This window comes from Pristiophorus japonicus, chromosome 15 (genome assembly GCF_044704955.1).
Source record: "Pristiophorus japonicus isolate sPriJap1 chromosome 15, sPriJap1.hap1, whole genome shotgun sequence".
NCBI classification, from domain to species: Eukaryota; Metazoa; Chordata; class Chondrichthyes; family Pristiophoridae; genus Pristiophorus; species Pristiophorus japonicus.
The window spans coordinates 7,276,916-7,301,455 of record NC_091991.1 but is presented as its reverse complement, the minus strand read 5'-3'; the positions used below and the strand labels follow the sequence as shown (position 1 = coordinate 7,301,455).

Sequence of the window (24,540 nt, the reverse complement as noted above, 5' to 3'; positions counted from 1 at the left end):
CCTTAAAGGGGAGGGAGCTCCGGCACGGCCACCAATTTATCTTAATGGACGGCCGACTCTGAAGTCGGCCCCCACAATCTCAGCCACAGATTCGGCCGGGCCGCCAACAGGCAGCACGGCGCCCCCTCTCGGGTACCGGACCGCCGGCCCAGCCGAAACCCTCCCTGGTGGCCAGTGTTTGCCACTAAAGTGGCTGCAGAGCTCGCCGAGGCCCTCACCTTTAACTGAAGGGGTGGGGCGTCGCTACGGGTCACCATGTCCGCGCCGCGCTGATGTCATCAGCGTCGCACTTCCGCCCCTCAGCCGACCAAAACACGGGGTCGTTTTGAATGAAAACACATAAAGAGGCCAACTTGCCGGTATTCTCCGCCCCATGTTAGTTCGAGTTACCCGCCCCGTTTGGGCTGAAGGGCAATTTCGGCCCCAAAGTGTCTTACAGCACGGACAGAGGCCACTCGGCCCACCATGCCTGTGCTGGCTCTTTGAAAGAGCTGTTTAGCCCCACACCCCAGCTTTTTCCCCATAACCCTGCCAACCAGTCCTCTTCCAGTGCAAGTCCAATGGCCTTTCTCAAGTTCCTGTGGAATGTGCTTCCACTGTCCTATCAGATGGTACGTTCCAGATCACAACAACCCTCTGTGTGAAAAAATATCTCCTTATTACCCATTTCCTTCTTTTACCAATTATTTTAAATCTCCGGCCTCTGGTTACCCACCCACTTGCCGGAGGAAACAGTTTCTTCCTTCTTGGTCGATAAAAACACCTCATCATGTTGGACACCTCGATCAGGTCATCTTCTCTGCTCCAGGGAGAACAATCCCAGCTGCTCCAATCTCTCGATATAACTGAACCACCTCACCCCCGGTATAACAACATATAAGAACATAAGAAATAGGAGCAGGAGTAGGCCATTCAGCCCCTCGAGCCTGCTCCGCCATTTAATACGATCATGGCTGATCTGATCATGGACTCAGCTCCACTTCCCCGTCCGCTCCCCATCACCCCTTATTCCCTTATCGGTTAAGAAACAGTCTATTTCTGTCTTAAATTTATTCAATGTGCCGGCTTCCACAGCTCTCTGAGGCAGCGAATTCCACAGATTTACAACACTCTGAGAGAGGTAATTCCTCCTCATCTCTGTTTTAAATGGGCGGCCCCTTATTCTAAGATCATGCCCTCTAGTTCTAGTCTCCCCTATCAGTGGAAACATCCTCTCTGCATCCACCTTGTCAAGCCCCCTCATAATCATCTTTCGATAAGATCACCTCTCATTCTTCTGAATGTTAATGAGTAGAGGCCCAATCTACTCAACCTTTCCTCATAAGTCAACCCCCTCATCTCCGGAATCAACCTACTGAACCTTCTCTGAACTGCCTCCAAAGCAAGTATATCCTTTCGCAAATGTGAAAACCAAAACTGCACGCAGTATTCAAGGTGTGGCCTCACCAATACCCTGTATAACTGTAGCAAGACTTCTCTGCTTTTATATTCCATCCCCCTTACAACAATGCCAAGATTCCATTAGCCTTCCTGATCACTTGCTGTACCTGCATACTATCCTTTTGTGTTTTATGCACAAGTACCCCCAGGTCCCGCTGTACTGCGGCACTTTGCAATCTTTCTCCATTTAAATAATAACTTGCTCTTTGATTTTTTTCTGACAAAGTGCATGACCTCACACTTTCCAACATTATACTCCACCTGCCAAATTTTTGCCCACTCACTCAGCCTGTCTATGTCCTCCTGCAGATTTTTTGTGTCCTCCTCACACGTTGTTTTTCCTCCCATTTTTGTATCGTCAACAAACTTGGCTACGTTACACTCAGTCCCTTCTTCCAAGTCATTTATACAGATTGTAAATAGTTGGTGTCCCAGCACTGATCCCTGTGGCACCCGACTAGTTACTGGTTGCCAACCAGAGAATGAACCATTTATCCTGACTCTCTGTTCCCTGTTAGTTAGCCAATCCTCTATCCATGCTAATATATTACCCCCAACCCCGTGAACTTTTATCTTGTGCAGTAACCTTTTATGTGGCACCTTGTCAAATGCCTTCTGGAAGTCCAAATACACCACATCCACTGGTTCCCCTTTATCCATCCTGTTCATTACATCCTCAAAGAATTCCAGCAAATTTGTCAAACATGACTTCCCCTTCATAAATCCATGCTGACTCTGCCTGACCGAATTTTGCTTATCCTGGTAAACCTCCTCTGTACCCTCTCTTGGGCCTTGACATCCTTCCGTGCTAACATCGCCAACGAGCAAGACAACGTTCAGTACGCGTCCTTAGCTACGACTTTCCTTCGTACCTATTCACATCCTATTCTGGAACGTTCGTGTCTGGTTCACGACTTACCTTCGCGATTTCCTTTAAGCTGTGCAATGTCTGCTGTATCTCCAGCCGAGGGCCCCCCCCCCCCCTTGAGCCTGGGGTCTCGGTCTTCGAGCGACGGGAGGCCACAGCTCCGATCTGCCTCACCAAAAAACCTACTTGTATTTCTCCACACCCGAGGCTTAACAGCAGGGGTGCGGCACGGTTAGTAAATCGCGAATGATCCACTTCTCACCCAACCATTCTCCACAAAAACTGCGCGCTGCACAGCCAGATTAACGGGCCTCGATGCTGGGCAATTAGGTGGTCCAGAGAAGGGTGGGAGGTCGGTGACTGCAGACACATCACGATCGCCTGCTCTTTGCTCCAGCTAGCTCCGATAAAACCCGCCTTCACCGGCGGCGAAGACCCTCGCAGTTTGTTCATTCCGAGATGAGACAGGGCAGCTCCTTGCTTTCTCTTTGCCAAAATAAAAGATGATGTCGTGGCCGGTGAGCCCCGCAGACACACACAGGAGGCGTGTGTGTGGGCCAAATAGAGGGAGCCATTGTGCCTTCTTTCACACATGGCTGTGGGCCCAGCGAACACCCGGCAGTGTACACAAAACCACAGTGACATCAGGCATGACGGGCCGGTAGGAATGTCCGCAATGTGGCACAGAAATGGAATTATCTTCCTGCCCGGCCCAATCGTGTGGCCTCGGTATATTTGAAACCAGAGTCTCACTGGAACAGATGCACTCTCTCCTCGCGCTCACTTGGCAAAAGCAAATCGTTTTATTTATTTGCGCAGGCAGCGCTCTCGCCTCGGAGCCAGAAGGTCGTGGGTTCAAGTCCCACTGCACCTGAGCACAAAATCCAGGCCGACGCTCCCAGTGCAGTTACTGAGGGAGCGCCGCACTGTCGGAGGGGCAGTACTGAGGGAGTGCCGCACTGTCGGAGGGTCAGTACTGAGGGAGTGCCGCACTGTCAGAGGGGCAGGACTGAGGAAGCGCTGCACCGTCGGAGGGTCAGTATTGAGGGAGCGCCACACTGTTGGAGGGTCAGTACTGAGAAAACGCCGCACTGTCGGAGGGGCAGTACTGAGGGAGTGCCGCACTGTCGGAGGGCCAGTACTGAGGGAGTGCCGCACTGTCGGAGGGCCAGTACTGAGGGAGTGCCGCACTGTCGGAGGGTCAGTACTGAGGGAGTGCCGCACTGTCAGAGGGGCAGGACTGAGGAAGCGCTGCACCGTCGGAGGGTCAGTATTGAGGGAGCGCCACACTGTTGGAGGGTCAGTACTGAGAAAACGCCGCACTGTCGGAGGGGCAGTACTGAGGGAGCGCCAAACTGTTGGAGGGTCAGTACTGAGAAAACGCCGCACTGTCGGAGGGGCAGTACTGAGGGAGCGCTGCACTGTCGGAGGGCCAGTAATGAGGGAGAGCTGCACTGTCAGACGGGCAGTACTGAGGGAGTGCTGTACTGTCGGAGGGGTAGTACTGAGGGAGCGCCGCACTGTCAGAGGGGCAGTACTGAGGGAGTGCTGTACTGTCGGAGGGGTAGTATTGAGGGAGTGCCGCACTGTCAGAGGGGCAGTACTGAGGGAGCACCGCACTGTCAGAGGGGCAGTACTGAGGGAGCACTGCACTGTCAGAGGAGCAGTACTGAGGGAGCGCTGCACTGTTGGAGGTGCCGTCTTTCACATGGGACGTTAAACCGAGGCCCCGTCTGCTCTCTTGGGTGGATGTAAAAGATCCCATGGTGCTATTGGAAGAAGAGCAGGGGAGTTATCCCCGATGTCCTGAGCCAATACTTAATCCTCAATCAACATCATTAAAAAACAGATTATCTGGTCATTATCACATTGCTGTTTGTGGGAGCTTGCTGCCCTCAAATTTGCTGCTGTGTTTCCCACATTACAACAGTAACAACATTTCAAAAGTACTTTATTGGCTGTAAAGCGCTTGGGACATCCTGAGATCGTGAAAGGCACTTATATAAATCTGAGCAACAACAACAATTTGCATTTATATAGCGCCTTTAACATCCCAAGGCGCTTCACAGGAGCATTATAAGACAAAAAAATAACTTGACACCGAGCCAGATAAGAAGAAATTAGGGCAGGTGACCAAAAGCTTGGTCAAAGAGGTAGGTTTTAAGGAGCGTTTTGAAGGAGGAAAGAGAGGTGAAGAGACGGAGAGGTTTAGGCAGGGAGTTCCAGAGCTTGGGGCTCAGGCAACAGAAGGCACGGCCACCGATGGTGGAGCGATTATAATCAGGGATGCTCAGGAGGGCAGAATTAGAGGAGCGCAGACATCTCGGGAGGGGTTGTGAGGCTGAAGGAGATTACAGAGATAGGGAGGGGCGAGGCCACGGAGGGATTTGTAAACAGGGATGAGAATTGTGAAATCGAGTAACACTGGAAGGCAGAGCGAAGTGAACTATTCGGATGGAATTGTTACCTCTTTCGTTGCCGGCTGCATACTGCGGGGGCTTGTTCTTGTCGATGCTGTTGAAACTTTGACTTCGTCTGTTCAAGTTGTTGGCTCCTTGGACCTTGGTAGCACTGCCTGCAGCTGACACCCTGGAGGGTCCCGGGAGCCTGCAAGGGCAAGAGAAGGGTTAGAGAGAGCTGGACAGTAGGTAGCGAGGCAAGGCGAGCGGGTTATCTGCTTCCTTCCCTCCCGCCGGCTAGCCTGGTTACAATCGGTGCCTCGCGCTCTCACACTACCCACCCCAGCCACTGTCTGCCCCGGCTTCACCCCGTCTGTCCATTCAACAGGAAACCTCCCGACTCAACTCCCGTCCAATATTAACAAGATTCCGTCCGAGGCCTTTCCGATTGGTTAATGTTTACCTCCTGATCCCCTCTGCCCTCCCCGCACACATTGTCCAATCAGAACTGTGCAAACAGTAAGGTGCAGAGAGACACTCGTGTTCAAAGTAAAATCACCAAATTCATGCCCTTCCTGTCAAAATATTAAGAATTAAACAATACAAATTGAAAATGCTGATTTTTTGGGGTTATTAACAGCAGCCTGAGAGATTTCAGTTATTTTAACTGGCTCACATGTTAAGGTTCCATTTGTACTATAGTTGTAGTGAAAGGATATGCTGATAGGGTGAGATGAAGTAATGGTGGAAGGAGGCTCGAGTGGAGCATAAACACCGGCACGGACCGATGGGCCAAATGGCCTGTTTCTCTGCTGTACACTCGATGTAACTCTATGAAAGCGGCTTTGCTACAAGCCAGCTTACAGCTAAACTGTACTCCAGTGCAGTACTGAGGGAACGCCGCACTGTCGGAGGGGCAATACTGAGGGAGTGCTGCAGTGTCGGAGGGACAGTACTGAGGGAACGCCGCACTGTCGGAGGGGCAATACTGAGGGAGTGCTGCAGTGTCGGAGGGACAGTACTGAGGGAACGCCGCACTGTCGGAGGGGCAATACTGAGGGAGTGCTGCAGTGTCGGAGGGGCAGTACTGAGGGAGCGCCGCACTGTCGGGGGGGGCAATACTGAGGGAGCGCCGCACTGTCGGAGGTGCCGTCTTTCAGATGAGACGTTAAACCGAGGCCCCGTCTGCTCTCTCAGGTGGGCATAAAAGATCTCATGGCACTATTTCGAAGAAGAGCAGGGGAGTTCTCCCCAGTATCCTGGGCCAGTATTTATCCCTCAATCAACGTAACAAAACAGATTATCCAGTCATTATCACATTGCTGTATGTGGGAGCTTGCTGTGCACAAATTGGCTGCCGCATTTCCCACATTACAACAGTGACTGCATTCCAAAAATACTTCATTGGCTGTAAAGCGCTTTGTGATGTCCGGTGGTCGTGAAGGGCGTTGTATAAATAAATGCAAGTATCTTTTTCTTTCTTAAATACAGCCTGAACCGAGAGTCTGTGCTCGGCCCAAAGGATGTGGAACTTCTTGAGGGAGGGTGTCTCGCCTCGCTCTGCTTCAGAATTGCTTCAGTCCGTGACAACTGAAGAACACTCCAAGTAGGGGGATCACCTGGAATGTTACAGCACAGAAACAGACCATTCGGCCCGACGGGTCCGTGCCGGTGATTATGCTCCTCCCGCCCATCTCCATCTCACCCTATCGGCACATGCGGGAGCGAGATCGGCAGAATTCCTGCCGAAAGCCTGACACTTCGGGGTTCCTGCTGACCTTCTGGCAAAGTTACGGCGGGGGATTGGTGGGCGGGTGAAGGGGAGGGAAATTCTCTCCCGTTGCGTAAGTCCGCCGTTCACCTATCAGAAAGTAACACAATCCCTTCTCCTGAAAATCCAATCCGGGGTTAGAGGAGAAACAGACCATTCGACCCAACGGATCCGTGCCGGGGTTTATGCTCCACACCAACCCCCCAGCCCCCTCCCACCCCTCTCCATCTCACCCCATCAACATGTCCCTCTATCCCTTTCTCCCTCATCTGTTTATCCAGCTTCTCCTTAAATGCATCGATACTATTCACCTCAACCCCTCCCTCCCCCCAAAAAGCTGTTGAGGCTGGGATGGGGGCGGGGTCAATAGAATAGCTCAAAACTGTAGGTAAGGGCATTAAGGATTACGGAACTAAGGCGGGTAAATGGAGTTGAGCGACAGATCAGCCACAATCTGATTGAATGATGGGACAAGCTCGAGGGGCTGAATGGCCTCCTCCAGTCCCTGCTGTGTTCCGATGACCAACGCTTTGGGAAATCAGGGCGTCTCTCTGTACTTCCCGAGTTTGTGTTTGGAAGTTGAGCGCAGTTTTGTGGCTTGTCAAACTTGCCCTGGGAATCATTTCATGCTGTCACATAGCAGGGCAAAAAGAAGAGGAACTAAAGAGAGAGAATGCTGGAAACACTCAGTGGATCAGGCAGCATCCGAGCAGTGAGAAACAGAGTTAATGTTTCCAGCCTGTGACCCTCTCGAAGGTGCACCGACCTGAAACATTAACTCTGTTTCCCCCCCCCCCTACAGATGTTACCTGATCCATTGAGTGTTTCCGATATTTTCTCTTCTTATTCCAGACTTTCAGCGTCCGCAGTATTTTGCTTTCGCAAAAAGAAAAAGGGCTTGTTAAGCAGCTCCAGAGCCCGAGGCCCATCGGTCCTCACACAGACTCAGTAACGAGGACGCCGGAACCTCTCCGAGCAGAAAGCAACATCACGCTGACTTGAGAACTAACCTGCAATGGATACACCTGTGAGTATGCTCGCAGGTTTGTCGAGCTGTTGCCACCCGGTGCGGAGGGGAGCGGGTAGGTCCGAGGGCCTCCTCGTAGGACTGCTCCTGGGCACGGCCAAGGGGGCCATCAGCCGGTCCAGGCAGCGGGCGGTCGAGGGGGTCGTTCGGCCCGACTGCCTGCCTCTCTTCCGCGGTTACATCCGAGAGCCAGGGTGTCCCTGGAGATGGAGCACGCGGTGTCCACCGGTACGCTCGCGGCCTTCCGCGAGAGGTGGGCGCCGGAGGGACTGGAGTGCATCATCACCCCCGGCAACTGAATTTTAATTTGATTTAAGGTTTCGTTAAAGTTCAAAACGTTAACTTGTGGGTTCTAATGCCCTTGCCAAAAAGGGGCATTTGATTTACGTTGCAACAAAATAGTTGTAGAGCTGTTGCATTGTGAGTGGCTTAACCCATCACGTGATGTTCACAAGATTCAATAAAACCCCAACCAGTTGGGTCTAGGTCATCCACGATGAGGTATGCAGTTGTGAGCCTAGTGGATGAACTGGTAATGTGCAGTGTGATTGTTAAATAAACTAACTAGTTCTCAATAGCAATGTGTTGCTATGAATTCTTAAGCAAAGAACCCATGAAGCAAATACATTACATAACCCTACAAAGAAGGAAAAGTAAAATGAAAACCCCCTTCACGAGCAGGGAAGCAGATCTTGCAATCGTTGACAGAGCACTACTCGATAAGGCTTCCCTATTTTAAGTGACTGAGCTGCACATTGGGGTCTGACTTGTGACTACACAAATTAAGGTGCCACTTATAGAAATCCCCCGAGATTCTCCCTGATCTCCCGGGGATGGGGTGGGGGGTTGGGCGGGAAGCTCCCTCGATACGAAGCACGTGGGCGTCCCCAACGGTCTCCCGCTGAAGTTACCTCTGTGGATGTCCCGAGAACAGGAACGGTAGAGGAGTTAACACGATGCCCCGTTATCTACAGTGTCATGCTGCCACCTTCTGAATTCTTAAAGGCATGGCACAGTGCAAAACTCAGCACGTTGTGAAAGGAGAATTATCGTTTAAGGAGACAAAGGGATGTGTCCACATCAGAGACTGCAACATGTCATTCAGAAGTTTATTGTAATCTGATACCTGAACTGAAATACCTCTATCCCTCCCTCTCTCTGTCTCACCCTCTTTTTCTCTGTTTCTCTCTATCTTTCTGTCTCTCTCATCTGTCCATTTATTTCTCTTTACCTTTCTTTCTCTGTGTCTCCCTCTGTGTCTCTGTGTCTTTTTCTGTTTCTCTCTCTGACTCTCTGTCTCTCTCTCTCTCTCTGTTTCTCTCTCTCTCTCTCTCTGACCCCCTCTCTCTCTCTCTGACTCCCTCTGTCTCTCTCAGTCTCTCTCTCTCTCTGACTCCCTCTGTCCCTCTCTGTCTCTCTCTCTCTGAGTCCCTCTGTGACTCTCGGTCTCTCTCTCTGTTTCTCTCTCTCTCTTGACACCCTCTGTCTCTCTCTCTCTCTCTCTCTCTGACTCCCTCTATCCCTCTCTGTCTGTCTCCCTCTCTCTCTCTCTCCCTCTCCCTCTGTCTCTCTCGATCTCTCTCTCTCTCCGTTACTCTCTGTCTCCCTTTGTCCGTCGCCCTCCGTCTCTCTCTCTGTCTGTTTCTCTGTCTCTCACTGTCTCTCTCTCTGTCTCCCTCTATCTCTCTCTGTCTGTCTCCCTCTGTTTCTCTCCCTCTCTCTCTCTCTCTCTCTCTCTCTGACACTCGGTCTCCGTTTCTCTCCTGTGACTTTTAGACCACCCTTTTAAATAGGAAAATTGAGGTCATTGTCGCCACTGATAAACCAATCAGAGAGCAGTTGTAAATTTCAGGCTGCGGGTCCTGCAGACTGTAACAAGTGAGGCGACCTGCTGGGCAATGGGTGCACTCCGTGCCAAACTTTACCGTTAGAAAATAGTTTGCAAAGTATTTCACAATAGCAAAACGTTTGCCTTCTGTCCTTCTCTCGCCCTTTCTGCTCTTGATGTCCAACTGGATCACGGTGACATGTGTGTCAGCCTCTGGCTGCATTGTCCCGGGACTGGCCATCAGGCAGTGCGAGACCATCGAACTGCCCTCTTACACCCCACCTCATCCACCTGCCCAAACCGTTAGACTTCCGGCAAATCGGGGGCGGGGCGAACAGGAGAGAATCGCCTTTACAGGGCAGCAACACGTTTCTCTTTCAAGAATTCAATTCAGATCCAACAATAACTTTCAAAAGGGGAATTGGATAAATCCTTGAGAAGGCAGAAAGGTCGCAGGGCTGTGGGGAAAGGGCAGGGGGAGGGGGGAGTGGGACTAACTGGATCGCTCTGTTACAGAGCCGGCAAAGGCACGAGGGGCCAAGTGGCCTCCTTCTGTGCCAGAAGCTTCCATGGATTCTCAGTCCCATAATTCGGCGGGACTTTGCAAAGCCAGGAGAAGTTGGGATTTATCTTCACAAATCGGGATCAACTCAAAGTTTCATAAACACTAACTCCAAGGAAGAATGAAATTATATAAAATTCTGAAGGGCCTGGACAGAGTGGATAGGAAGGACCTATTTCCCCTTGGCAGAGAGGTCAATAACCAGGGGGCAGAGATTTAAAGTAATGGATAGAAGGTTTAGAGGAGAGTTGAGGAGAAATGTCTTCACCCAGAGGGCAGTGAGGATCTGGAACTCACGGCCTCAAAGGGTGGTAGAGGCAGAAACCCTCACCACATTTAAAAAGTACTTGGATGTGCACCTGAAGTGCCGTAACCTGCAGGGCTACGGACCCAGAGCTGGAAAGTGGGATTAGGCTGGGTAGCTCTTGGTCGGCCGGCACGGACACGATGGGCCGAATGGCCTCCTTCTGTGCCGTAAATGTCTATGATTCTGAGAACCTTATCGCATTTGGGGAGAGAGAGCTGTGTTGAAGGTTATGGTGTGTAAGGAGGAGAGAAAGCTGGGGTAGGATCTGAGTGAGTGGCGTGGAGCGGGGGGAGGGAGGGGGGATCCCGTTTCGAACAGTTATTTTCAGCAGGGCACTAATCACTCTCGGAGGTCGAACTTGTCAGTTAACTCTTGCTATTTATAGCGTGTGACTGCAGCCTGGCTGGAGCCCTCTGGAGGCCTTGGCTGACCTCAGCAGCGACCTGACAAAATAACGGCAGCCTCCAGTTCCCAGAAGAGTGCGTCCCGCACAGATCCAGAAACCCCCTTTCTTTCACTTCATTGGAACGATCTTTCCACACCATGACAGACACTGGATGGAGATGTGTGTGTGTGTGTGTGTCACGCTGGGTTATACATACACAACAGGATGTGATGAAGCACAGCTTTAAAACGACATGACACAGACCGGCTGACTCAGTCAAATGCCCTTTGATGAGGAAGCAACACTGGCTCTGCTTAGCTTTTTTCACCACCCCCCCCCCCCCCCCCTCCCCTACCTCTCACACACTCTGTCTGTTTTAACCATTTACAGTCACTGCAAATGCCCCTTGAGTGAAAATCGTGAACCTTAATCAGCGTTAGAATCTGCCCCCTCAGATCGCACTGAATCATATGTGAAGTATTTGCTAGTTTTCCACATGCAGACAGTTGTCAACCCTCCCGCCTTGCCCTGGCGTCTCCGGCAATTGAAGATTAATCTCCTGGGCACTGCTGGGAGCAACACCCGGGAGAAAGATCACAAGGTCCACTCACAAATATGGTGTTTTGTTCTCCAGCGGTCTGAGATGGGGGGAAAAAGGGGGCTGATTGACTGCCAATCAAGAATATTCAAAAGGGAGTTAGATGTGGCCCTTACAGCTAAAGGGATCAAGGGGCATGGAGAGAAAGCAGGAAAGGGGTACTGAGGTTGCATGATCAGCCATGATCTTATTGAATGGCGGTGCAGGCTCAAAGGGCCAAATGGCCTACTCCTGCACCTATTTTCTATATTTCTGTGAATCATCCAATCGGGTGATGAGAATTCTATTCGCTCTCCGATTGGCTGCGGGCAGGTGAGTTGCCGTGAGGGGAGGCGGGTCGCAATGGGGATGGGTGGGTGGGGCGACCAATGGCGGGAGTGATGAAACCTCCAGGAGTATGTTGGCTAACACTACACGCCCTTTACCTAAAACCAATGGCAAACCCTCTATTCAGTGAGGCCTTACTTCTTAAATTTGGTTCTTGGCTACAGTTTCCCAAATTTTTTTTGTTTTAGTTATTCGTTGTGGGCATCGCTGGCAAGGCCGGCATTTATTGTCCATCCCGAGTTGCCCTCGAGAAACTGAGTGTCTCGATAGGCTGTTTCAGAGGGCAGTTAAGAGTCAACCACATTGCTGTGGGTCTGGAGTCATATGCAGGCCAGACTGGCAGATTTCCTTCAAGAACATTAGTGAACTAGATGAGTTTTTATGACAAGTTTCATGGTCACCAATATTGACACTCGCTTTTCAATTCCAGATTTATTTAAATAACTGAATTTAAATTCCCCAGCTACCATGGTAGGATTTGAACTCACGTCTCCGGATTATTAAACCCGGCCACGGAATTACTAGCCCAGTAACACTACCACTACGCCACGGTATCCCTGAATGGCAAAGTGAAGGAATCAGTTTAGGAACAAAAATAATCAATTTCTTGGCCCTAAGCTTCCTAGTCCCCATGGGAACAGGAGCAGGCCATTCGGCCCCTCGAGCCTGCAGGAACCAGTCTCGAGCGAATAGGAAAGGCATTAAATATTGGGAGGCATTAATGCAGGAAGCACCCAAGCTACGCCTGAACACTGCTTGCAAACTGATCATCCATACAAACGGAGCAGGTATTGGATAAGAATTACCAGCTGACCTGGTAGACTTTTTCTGAATGGCTGTACTTCCAGCATGCTTGGACTGAGTTGCATATCTAGCTGCCAGACTGCATAACAAGAGAGAGAAGAGAACAGGAAACAGTAAAGATTACACGCAAATGTATTTTTTATCAACAATGGCAAGTTACATCGAACTGGTTTTGAAAGAACTGAAAGAACAGCGACGCACAAGTAATTCAGTTAGAGTCATGTGACATTGAACATAAATATGAGAGGATAGATCGGGCCAGACTGGTGGCGATGAAGATGGTGATAAGAAACACGGCCTGATTCTCCTTTGCTTTCCCCTCCTGCCCAGAGATATGAGGAGATCTGCTATTTTTGTTCAATCTGTCTTTCGGATGTGACGTTAAAACCGAGGCCCTGTCTGCCCTCTCTCGGCTGGACGTAAAAGATCCCGCGGCACTATTTCGAGGAAAAGCAGGGGAGTTATCCCCGGTGTCCTAGGGCCAATATTTATCCCTCAGCCGACATCACTGAAGCAGATTATCTGGTCATTATCACATCGCTGTGTGTGGGAGCTTGCTGTGCGCAGGTTGGCTGCCGCGTTTCCCACATTACAACAGTGACTACACTCCAAAAGTACTTCATTAGCTGAAAAGCGCTTTGAGGCATCTGGTAGTTGTGAAAGGCGCTTTATAAATGCAAGTCTTTCTTTCTTTTTTAATCGAAGCTTTAACCATTAGTGACGACCTCTGGCTGTCAACGCTCTGCTCTCAGCCCTTTAATTGCTGTCGGTCTAAGGTGTTGGGTTCTTAAGTTCAAAAGCAGTCAAGCCAAGACCAAAGGATTGAGCCAAATCATCGGGTCGTGTGTGACTGCTCTTCCCAAGGTTCAAAGTCTTGGTGCTTCAAGATAGGTCAGAATTGGGCAACCGGTTTGTCTGGCCAATGCAACCCCACATAAGGAGAGATGGCATGACTGGTGAGCATTGGTCCTTCTGAGAGAAGCAGTGAGAAAGGCTCGAGCAGGGCATGTAACGTTTTGATATCACTCCTCTGTGGCTGTCTGAAGCATCTCCACAATATTAGACACAAGCTAAGGCTTGTGGTCAACACAGGTTCCGAGACCGGCCATTAAACTGCACTCCTTAACACTAATCAAAAGTTGCAACTATACTCAAAGCCAATTCATGCTCCAAACTCTTAGATAAATCCAGCCAGTCTTTGGAAGTTTGTATATACGGCACAGAAACAGGCCATTTGGCCCAACAAGTCCATGTCGGTGTTTATGCTCCACTCGAGGCTCCTGTCTTTCCTCATCTAACTCTATCGACAACAACAACTTGTATTTATATAGCGCCTTTAACATAGTGAAACGTCCCAAGGTGCTTCACAGGGGTATTATGAGACAAAACATTTGAGACTAAGCTTTAAGGAGAAATTAGGGCAGATGGACGTAGGTTTTTAGGAGCATCTTAAAAGAGGAAAGAGAGGTGGAGAGGTTTACATAAGAACATAAGAAATAGGAGCAGGAGTAGGCCAAACGGCCCCTCGAGCCTGCTCCGCCATTCAATAAGATCATGGCTGATCTGATCATGGACTCAGCTCCACTTCCCTGTCCGCTCCCCATAACCCTTCTCTCCCTTATCGCTTACAAATCTGTCTATCTCCGTCTTAAATATATTCAATGACCCAGCCTCCACAACTCTCTGGGGCAGAGAATTCTACAGATTTGCAACCCTGTGAGAGAAGAAATTCCTCCTCATCTCAGTTTTAAATGGACGGCCCCTTATTCTGAGACTATGTCCCCCCGTTTTAGTTTCCCCTATGAGTGGAAATATCCTCTCGGCATCTACCTTGTCTTATCATTATCTTATATGTTTTGATAAGATCACCTCTCATTCTTCTGAACTTCAAAGAGTATAGGCCCAACCTACTCAACCTATCTTCATAAGTCAACCCCCTCATCTCCGGAATCAACCGAGTGAACCTTCTCTGAACAACCTCCAATGCAAGTATATCCTTCCTTAAATATGGAAATAGGTAGAGAATTCCAGAGCTTGGGGCCTGGGCAACAGAAGGCACGGCCACCCATGGTTGAACGATTATAATCAGGGATGCTCAAGAGGGCAAAATTAGAGGAGCGCAGGCATCTTGGGGGGTTGTGGGGCTGGAGGGGATTACAGGGAGGGGCGAGGCCATGGAGGGAGTTGAAAACAAGGATGAGAATTTTAAAATCGAGGCGTTGCTTAACCGGGAGCCAATGTAGGTCAGCGAGCACAGGGGGTGATGGGTGAGCGGGACTCGGTGCAGGCAGCATCACCCTCTATTCCCTTCTCCCTCATACACTTGTCTAGCCTCCCCTTAAATGCATCGATACTATTCGCTTCAACCACTCCCTGTGGCAGCGAGTTCCACATTCTCACCACTCTCTGGGTAAAGAAGTTTCTGCTATTGGATTTCTTGGTGACTATCTCATATTGATGGCCTCTAGTTATGCTCTTCCCCACAAGCGGAAACATTCTCTCTGTTAGCTCCAGTAGCAGAAACTTGGATGGACAACCTCACTGCCCAAATCACCTTCCAGTAACAGTCATTTTAACTTCTCTCAAACCTAATTTAACTTTATGACTTGTGGGGCCATGGTATACAGATTTTTGGATATTAAAGGAATCAAGGGATATGGGGATAGCGCAGGAAAGTGGAGTTGAGGTAGAAGATCAGCCATGATCTTATTGAGGGGGCTTGACAAGGTGGATGCAGAGAGGATGTTTCCACTGATGGGGGAGACTAGAACTAGGGGGCATAATCTCAGAGTAAAGGACCGCCCATTTAAAACTGAGATGAGGAGGAATTTCTTCTCCCTGAGGGTTGTAAATCTGTGGAATTCGCTGCCTCAGAGAGCTGTGGAAGCTGGGACATTGAATAAATTTAAGACAGAAATAGACAGTTTCTTAACCGATAAGGGGATAAGGGGTTATGGGGAGCGGGCGGGGAAGTGGAGCTGAGTCCATGATGAGATCAGCCATGATCTTATTGAATGGCGGAGCAGGCTCGAGGGTCCGTATGGCCTACTCCTGCTCCTGTTCCTTGTGTTCTTATGAATGGCGGAGCAGGTTCGAGGGGCCAAATTCTTCTGTTCTTATGTTAAGTATACCCAACAGAGCTCAGGGAGGGTAGCATATAGCATTACTTCTCCCGAAATCAGAAAGTGAGGAATCTGGAACTCACAAGGAGTATGGTGGGCAAGGAGGAATATCCAATGTGCTTATTAACATCAAAGGGGGAATGTCTGAACTGTGGTGACCTCTCGAGTTTCATTATCAGAATAAGCTGCATGAACTCATAAAGATGGCCAACTTTCAACCTTGCAGGTTGTTTTTTTTAAGAAGAAACATATGTGGATTAAAGCTGAGCGAGAAAGAAAATGAAAATCTGCTCCATTTGTGCTGTCTCACACAAGGATTAGAGCGCGAACCGTTTCAGCAGACATACTGCCAGCCAAATCTTCACATAATCAGTGCCAAATAAGCCAAATGTCATTCAGCAAAGCACAGTGCAGCTCAGGGAAGCCCTGCTGCAAACACACGGTGATCACAGCGACTGGACCCTCGCTTATCTCTTCAATCCGTGGTGGGCTTTTCCCACGAGTGGACAACCTTTCAGTTCCCCGCGGCGGGGCGTGCCACCGGGGGATGCGGAAAGTCGCTGTTGCCGTTCACTTTTCAGTGGGATGTCCGCTTTCGATATCTGTAACGGAGGTCATGGGCCAACTGCAGCCCTCGGTCACTGAAGCGTTGTTCCCCACCAAATCAGGGTGTGCCAATCGGCACGGACTGCTGCGAGCTTCTCCAAGGAGCTCTGCAGCAAATGGGGCGACAATGAGCAGGGGAACGATGTGGGCAGGCATGGTAGAGGAGGCGGGTTTTGAAGGAGGGGTGGGATGGAGCAAGGTGAAGAGGTTTACTGGTTGAAAGGTCTGCAACCATTTGTGCAGTCAGAGGAGGGGAGGGTGAAAGTTTGGATGTAGGGCTGGAGGATCTTGATGTCAATTCCATATTATATGTTTTATTCTCATGATGTGTGTGTTATTGGCAAGGCCGACATTTATTGCCCATCCCTACTTGCCCTGAGAAGGTGGTGCAGCAGTTTTGATACAATTGACTGGGCCACTTGCCTGGATGAGAGCAGCTCCAACAGCACTCAAGAAGCTCGACACCACCCCGGACAAAGCAGCCCGCTTGATCGGCACCCCATCCACCACCTTCAACATTCACTCCCTCCACCACCGGCGCACCGTGGCTGCAGTGTGCACCGTCTACAAGATGCACTGCAGCAACTCGCCAAGGCTTCTTCGGCAGCACCTCCCAAACCCGCGACCTCTACCGCCTAGAAGGACAAGGGCAGCAGGCGCATGGGAACACCACCACCTCCACGTTCCCCTCCCAGTCACACACCATCCCGACTTGGAAATATATCGGCCGTTCCTTCATCGTCGCTGGGTCACAATCCTGGAACTCCCTCCCTAACAGCACTGTGGGAGCACCTTCACCACACGGACTGCAGCGGTTCAAGAAGGCGGCTCACCACCACCTTCTCGAGGGGCAATTAGGGACGGGCAATAAATGCCGGCCTTGCCAGCGACGCCCACATCCCAGGAACGAATAAACAAAATGAAGCAGCCACTGCAGTAAGACGAATATTTGGAGAAGGTCGTGGAAGAGGCAAGGAGAACTCTCACCAGAGCCTCACTTTTTAGGGAGGTTTGCCTTTGGTTAATCACTTCCCTCAGAAGATTACATGGATGAGGCGACGTCTGTAACACTGGAATGGGGTGTATGGCGTGTTCACCCTTTGATGTTGGCCCAGACTCACAATCCACACCGCGAGAGGGGAGTCATTTGGAAACACAGTGGGGGAGTGAGGCATAGCCATTTCATGAAGAGGATACTGACCGGGTGGACCAGGTAACCAGGGGTTGGCGGAAATAATCTCACTGAGTGTACAGCGCAGAAACAGGCCATTCGGCCCATCGAGTCCGTGCCGGTGTGTATGCTCCACACGAGCCTCCTCCCACCCCTCTTCATCTCACTCCATCAGCATATCCCTCTATTCCTTTCTCCCTCATGTGTTCATCCAGCTTCCCTTTGAATAGTCTCTACACTATTCAACTCAAAGGCTCCCTGTGGCAGTCAGTTCCACATTCTCTCCGCTCTCTGGGTAACCAAGTTTCTCCATCAGTGGATTGATTGGATTTATCAGTCAATACCTCATATTTATAAGCGCGTCCAAGAGACAGCTTATAGCGGTTGTGGAGGAAGAGGAGAGCGAGGGACACGGAGGAAAGATGAGCAGAACTGGGCGGGTTCTTAAAAAAACGGCGCCAGTCTCAAAAGGCGCTGGGCGGGGACGCCGGGTTAAAATGTCGCTGGTGCGGGTTCCCCCCACCCCCTAGGTGTCGCGGTACGGGTCAGTGTGGAAGGTGCACGGTTTACCTGGACTGCATGTCTTGCTGGACCCTCTGCTGGCAGACGGAGGCAGCCGCCAGTGACTGATGTTGCACTTGCTGCTGGAGTTCCACCAGGTCCTGGTACTGTTGCTGCTGCTGCTTGTACCGCGACAAGCTGAAAAACAGGCCTAAAATGGCTTTTAGATTTCCATCTCTGATCTCTGCAACAACAAAAAAGAAACGAACACGCTGAGGGTTTTTTTTTTTAGGTAGGGTGGGCTGGGGGGCGGGTGTGGATGCACATTTTTCGTCACATCGTAGATTGGTGTCAAAGGCAACGGGGTTTTTAATTTTCGAGGTCGTCGATACTTTCGAACTGACGCAAACCGCTTCTGAGAGTGTCAGCCGTGGCTCAGTGGGCAGCACTCTCGCAGCGGAGTCAGAAGGTTGTGGGTTCATGTCCCACTCCAGGGACTTGAGCAAAAAGTCGAGGCTAACACGTCAGTGCAGTGCTCAGGCAGCGCTGTCGGAGGTGTCGTCTTTCGGGTGAGACGTTAAACCAATGCCCTGTCGGGTGGGTGTACTCCCCGGTGTCCTGTCCAATAGTTATCCCTCAATCAAATCACTTGAAACCAGCAGATTATCTGGTCATTATCACATTGCTGTGCGTGGGAGCTTGCTGTGCGCAAATCGGCTGCCGCGTTTCCCACATTACAACAGTGACTATGCTCCAAAAGTACTTCATTGGCTGTAAAGTGCTTTGAGACTTCCTGAGGTCGGGAAAGGTGCTATATAAATGCAAGTCTTTCTTTGGTTGAGGAATTAATATTGGACAGGGCATCCCCATCTCTTCTTCAATGGTGCAGTGGGATCTTTTAGCTCCACCTGAGAGAGCAGACGGGGCTCGGTTCAATGTTTCATCCGAAAGACGGCACCTCCAGCAGTGCGGCACTCCCTCAGCACTGCCCCTCCGACAGTGCGGCACTCCCTCAGTACTGCCCCTCCGACAGTGCGGCGCTCCCTCAGTACTGCCCCTCCGACAGTGCGGCACTCCCTCAGTACTGCCCCTCCGACAGTGCAGCACTCCCTCAGTACTGCCCCTCCGACAGTGCGGCACTCCCTCAGTACTGCCCCTCCGACAGTGCGGCACTCCCTCAGTACTGCCCCTCCGACAGTGCGGCACTCCCTCAGTACTGCCCCTCCGACAGTGCAGCGCTCCCTCAGTACTGCCCCTCCGACAGTGCGGCACTCCCTCAGTACTGCCCCTCCGACAGTGCAGCACTCCCTCAGTACTGCCCCTCCGACAGTGCGGCACTCCCTCAGTACTGCCCCTCCGACAGTGCGGCGCTTCCTCAGTACTGCCCCTCTGACAGTGCGGCACTCCCTCAGTACTGCCCCTCCGACAGTGCGGCACTCCCTCAGCACTGCGCTGAATGCCACGAGAGGGGTGGGGGGGGTGAGGAAAAAAAATCAGAAACACGAGACAGATTTTAAATGTCTGGGTACATCATTTGTGTTTTGGAAAGTAAGACATCGTTCACAGAGTTCACTGCGCTGTGACCTCGGCCTGAATAGATGCTATGAGTAACAGTGGAACTGATCTCGCTGTCAGGAACAGGCACATGTGACGTTTATTTTGCAGAGCCAGCTCTGCTGAGTCACATCCTTTTCTACAGAAGAAGAAAAAGAAAACAGCTTTCAGAAAATGAGCAATCATAATTCAGTCTCCGGGCTGTCTGACCCAGATTCCCTCGATTCGCTCGGTTTCTTTCAGTACAGAGTCTCCACTTAAACCGTCCCACATTGCAAGGGCCATCCTATAGCTTTTTTTATATTAAAGATAGACTTGCATTTCTATAGCACCTTTCACAGCCTCAGGATGTCACAAAGCGCTTTACAGCCAATGAAGTACTTTTTTAATGAAGTGTAGTCACTGTTGTGATGTGGGAAACGTGGCAGCCAATTTGCACACAGCAAGCTCCCACAAACAGCAGTGTGATAATGAGCAGATCATCTGTTTTTAGCGCAGTTGGTTGCTGAGGAATTCTATGTTCTGTGGAGGTTAGTACTGCGGACAAAGGTCAATGCTGCTCTTTGGGGATTGGTGCTGTGTTTGGAGGTTAGTGTAGCGCCTCTGAGTCAGAAGGTTCGAGTCCCACTCCAGAGACTTCAGCACAAAATACAGGCCATCGCTCCCAGTGTAGTACTGAGGGAGCGCCGCACTGTCGGAGGGGCAGTACTGAGGGGGCGCCGCACTGTTGGAGGGGCAGTACTGAGGGAGCGCCGCACTGTCGGAGGGGCAGTGCTGAGGGAGTGCCGCACTGTCGGAGGGGCAGTACTGAGGGAGTGCCGCACTGTCGGAGGGGTAGTACTGAGGGAGTGCCGCACTGTTGGAGGGGCAGTACTGAGGGAGCGCCGCACTGTCGGAGGGGCAGTACTGAGGGAGCGCCGCACTGTCGGAAGGGCAGTACTGAGGGAGTGTTGCACTGTTGGAGGGACAGTACTGAGGGAGCATCGCACTGTTCGAGGTGCTTTCTTTTGGATGAGATATTAAACCGAAGTCCCGTCTGCCCTCTCAGGTGGATGTAAAAGATCCCATGGCACTATTTCGAAGAAGAGCAGGGGGAGTTCTCCCCGGTGTCCTGGGGCCAATATTTATCTCTCAATCAACATCACTAAAGCAGATTATCTGGTCATTGTCACATTGCTGTTTGTGGGAGCTTGCTGTGTGCAAATTGGCTGCCGCGTTTCCCACATTACAATTTTGATTGTTTTTCAAAAGTACTTCATTGGCTGTAAAAAGTTTTGAGACGGCCAGAGGATGTGAAAGGCACTGCATAAATGCAAATGTTTCCGTTCAAAACTCCTTCAGTGCATTGAAGCCAAATAGATACTTCTTCTTACCCCTCTCGATAGGCAGTGTCCAAGCACTTTGAGTTTGTGGGTCTCTAGGCACGAGGCCCGATATAAAGTGCAATCCCTGCTCACCCCGTTCATTTCTGTGTGTCTCATGTTGCTGATGCTAACAGCCCTGGGTGTTCTGATATAGGGTTTATCCTCCAATCAGGCAAGAGCCTTTACCAAACCTTCAGGCCAATGACCTTCAAACAGGCCAGACAGCCAGTGAGAAATAGTGGCGTAAATAGGAATGAGTTGCCTGGGCTCCAGTCGTCCTTTATCGAGGTCTCGCCGGGATATATTTGGCCCGTGGGGCAGGGGTGGACTATTCCAATCCTATGGATCCGACAGTGTCCGACTTGTAAAATTCCAACAGGGCCTGGAATTCCTGTCTTCGCTCACTGCGGTGGGATGTCTGGGTTCTGTGGGGAATCTCGTGTATTTCAAATATTGACCCTCCGAATTCCTTCCCAGTTCCCCTGGCCCATGCCATCAGAGTATTACTTACAGGAGTTGCTCACTTTTACCACGGGCTTCTGTGATCTGACAGAACTGAGGTGATGGTACAAGAAGGCAAAAACAACAACTTGCCTTCATACAGCGCCGTTAACGTAGCAAAACGTCCCAAGGCGCTTCACAGGAGCATTAATCAGACAACATCTGACACCAAGCCGCATGAGCAGATATAAGAACATAAGAAACAGGATCAGGAGTTGGCCATACGGCCCCTCGAGCCTACTCCGCCATTCAATAAGATCATGGCTGATCTGATCATGGACTCAGCTCCACTTCCCCGCCCGCTCCCCATAACCCTTCACTCCCTTATCGCTCAAAAATCTGTCTATCTCCGCCTTAAATATATCCAATGACCCAGCCTCCACAGCTCTCTGGGGCAGAGAATTCCACCGATTTACAACCCTCTGAGAGAAGAAATTCCCCTTATTCTGAGACTATGTCCCCTAGTTTTAGTTTCCCCCATTGAGTGGCAATATCCTCTCTGCATCCATCTTGTCGAGCCCCCTCATTATCTTATATGTATCAATAAGATCACCTCTCATTCTTCTGAACTCCAATGAGTATAGGCCCACCCTACTCAACCTATCCTCATAAGTCAACCCCCTCATCTCAGGGATCAACCTAGTGAGCCTTCTCTGAACAGCCTCCAATGCAAGTATATCCTTCCTTAAATACGGAGACCAAAACTGCACGCAGCACTCCAGGTGTGGCCTCACAATACCCTGTACAGTTGTAGCAGGACTTCCCTGCTTTTATACTCCATCTCCCTTACAATAAAGGCCAACATTCCATTTGCCTTCCTGATCACTTGCTGTACCTGCATATTAACTTTTTGTGTTTCATGTACAAGGACCCCCAGGTCCCTCTGAACTGCAGCACTTGGCAATTTAACGTTTTAAGGTAATTGGCAAACGAACCAGAGGGGAGATGAAGTGAATTCTTTTTATGCAGCGTGTTATGATCTGGAATGCGCTTCCTGAAATGGCTGTAAAGCGCTTTGAGACATCCAGTGGAAGATGGTATATAAATTCAAGTCTTTTTTTCATCACTTCTTCGGGGCAAGTGGCTGTGGGCAGTAAGTGCATCTTTGCCAGGGTCTCCCACATTCCAGGAACAAGTTAAAATGAAACTGAGGCCGTAAGGGTTAAAAGCTCTCTGAGCAATAGCTGCTGCTTTAAAAGTGTGTACAGCTCTTAGACAGTTATTCTTCAACTGGGAATAATCACTCTCCAAAACATTGATCCTGGGTAATAAAATTAGCCACTCACAGCCACAGTTTAAGAAAACATCTGTGAATGGCTGAAGACAACTTTAGAAACATGCAGCACGGAAGGAGGTCATTCCATCGTGCCTGTGCCGGCTCTGTGAAAGAGCGATCTCATTAGTCCCACTCCCCCCGCCCGTACCCCTGCAAATGTCTCCATTACAAGTATTTATCCAATTTCCTTTTGAAAGTTGCTACCAAACTTGCTATTGCGTCAAAAGAAATAATCCTTATTGCACCCTCTGAGAGAAGAAATTCCTCCTCATCTCAGTTTTAAACGGGTGGCCCCTTATTCTGAGATTATGCCCCCCTAGTTCTAGATTGCCCTATGAGTGGACATATCCTCCCTGCATCCACCTTGTCGGAACAGCAAATTCAATAGCAACTTTCAAAAGGGAATCGGATAAATACCTGAAATGGAGAAATTTGGAGGGGTACGGGGTTAGAGCAGGGGGGAGTGGGACAAATGGGATCGCTCTTTCAAGTATAGCCTTGGAGCCCTTTGTTAAACCGTCGAACCACCTTTCCTGCACTAATTCATTTTATTTTGTACATAAGGAGTGGGGGGATATTTTACGAAATCCCGCTCGCACTGCGAGCTTTGCCCATTGAAGACATGTATTAAGAATTCGAGCCTGCAACTTTCCAGCTGTTGGAAGAGGTTTCGATCGAGTCAATCAGAAAAAACTAATTTCCCCGTGTGACTTAGGTAACGAGAGGTCATAAATACAGCAGCTTCGGCCCAGGAATTGCGGGAAAGGTTGGAAGTTTCTTTAAAGTAAAGGGCGCTGTAACCTACAGGGCTGCGGACCAAGAGCTGGAAAGTGGGATTCGGCTGGGTAGCTCTCCGTCGGCCAGCACAGATATGATGGGCCGAACGTCCTTCCGTGCTGTAAAACTCTAACTTCTATGATTCAACTGGCAGGAGGGTCGGTAACCAGAGGACACAGATTTAAGGTCATTGCCAATCGAACCAGAGGGGAGATGAAGTGAATTTTTTTTTTTATGCAGTGTGTTAGGACCGGGAACACACTGCCTGAAAGGCTGGTCAAAGCAGAGTCAGTAGTAACCTTCCGAAGGGAATTGGATAAATACCTGTACTTCAAACGGAAAAGTGCGATGGGGAACGAGCAGGGGGGAGTGGGACTAATTTAAGAGCCGACCAAAGGGCCAGCACGATGGGCCAAATGGCCTCCCTCTGGTGCTGCTTCATTCCATGAATCTAAACCTAATGGAAAACTGATTGTGACATCACAATGGAGGAGGTTGCCCATGAGGGTCCTGACGTTCCAGGTCCTCGACATCACATTGAAGGGTGGAAGATGCCTGTGCCTGAGTTCTTTTAACGTGGGGTGGCCGTTGTACACCGGCTACCACGCGGGCTTAGCTGAGCAAAAGTTCTTGGTCCAGTGGCAAGAGAGGAGATTACAGGATGAGTTGACTTCAACTTTAGTGCCACAGCTTTTAAAAAAACATTCTTTCTCGGGATGTGGGCGTTGCTGGCAAGGCGGGCATTTACTGCCCGTCGTCCTCGGTTACCTCGGAGGGCAGTGAAGAGTCAACCAAGTTCGTGTGCAACTGGAGTCACATAACAGGCCGAGGCCAAATAAGGACAACAACAACAACTTGTATTTATATAGCGCCTTTAACGTAGAGAAACGTCCCAAGACGCTTCACAGAAGCGCTATGAGATTAAAAAGTTGACACCGAGCCACATAAGTAGAAATTAGCGCAGGTGACCGGAAGCTTGGTCAGAGAGGTAGGTTTTAAGGAGCGTCTTGAAGGAGGAGAGAGAGGTAGAGAGGCAGAGAGGTTTAGGGAGGGAGTTCCAGAGCTTGGGGCCCAGGCAACAGAAGGCACGGCCACCGATGGTGGAGCGATTATAATCAGGGATGGTCAAGAGGGCAGAATTAGAGGAGCGCAGAGATCTCGGGGGGGTTGTGGGGCTGGAGGAGATTACAGAGATAGGGAAGGGGCGAGGGCCATGGAGGGATTTGAAAATAAGGATGAGAATTTTGAAATTGAGGCGTTGTTTATCCGGAAGCCAATGTCGGTCAGCGAGCACGGGGGGGGGGGGGTGATGTGTGAGCGAGACTCGGGTGTGAGTTAGGACACGGGGCAGC

At 50.3% G+C, this 24,540-nt stretch overlaps 1 protein-coding gene across 1 annotated transcript in view; it reads right to left on the bottom strand.

Moving 5' to 3' along the window:
- Positions 1-24,540, bottom strand: part of nav3 (neuron navigator 3) — a 463,067-nt gene that overhangs the window by 339,781 nt on the left and 98,746 nt on the right. The window contains exons 5-7 of the mRNA XM_070900107.1: positions 17,786-17,960; positions 12,327-12,395; positions 4,776-4,915 (exon numbers count right to left, since the gene is read on the bottom strand). Of these exons, the coding sequence (XP_070756208.1) occupies positions 4,776-4,915; positions 12,327-12,395; positions 17,786-17,960 (384 nt within the window). The remainder of the gene's footprint in view (positions 1-4,775; positions 4,916-12,326; positions 12,396-17,785; positions 17,961-24,540) is intronic.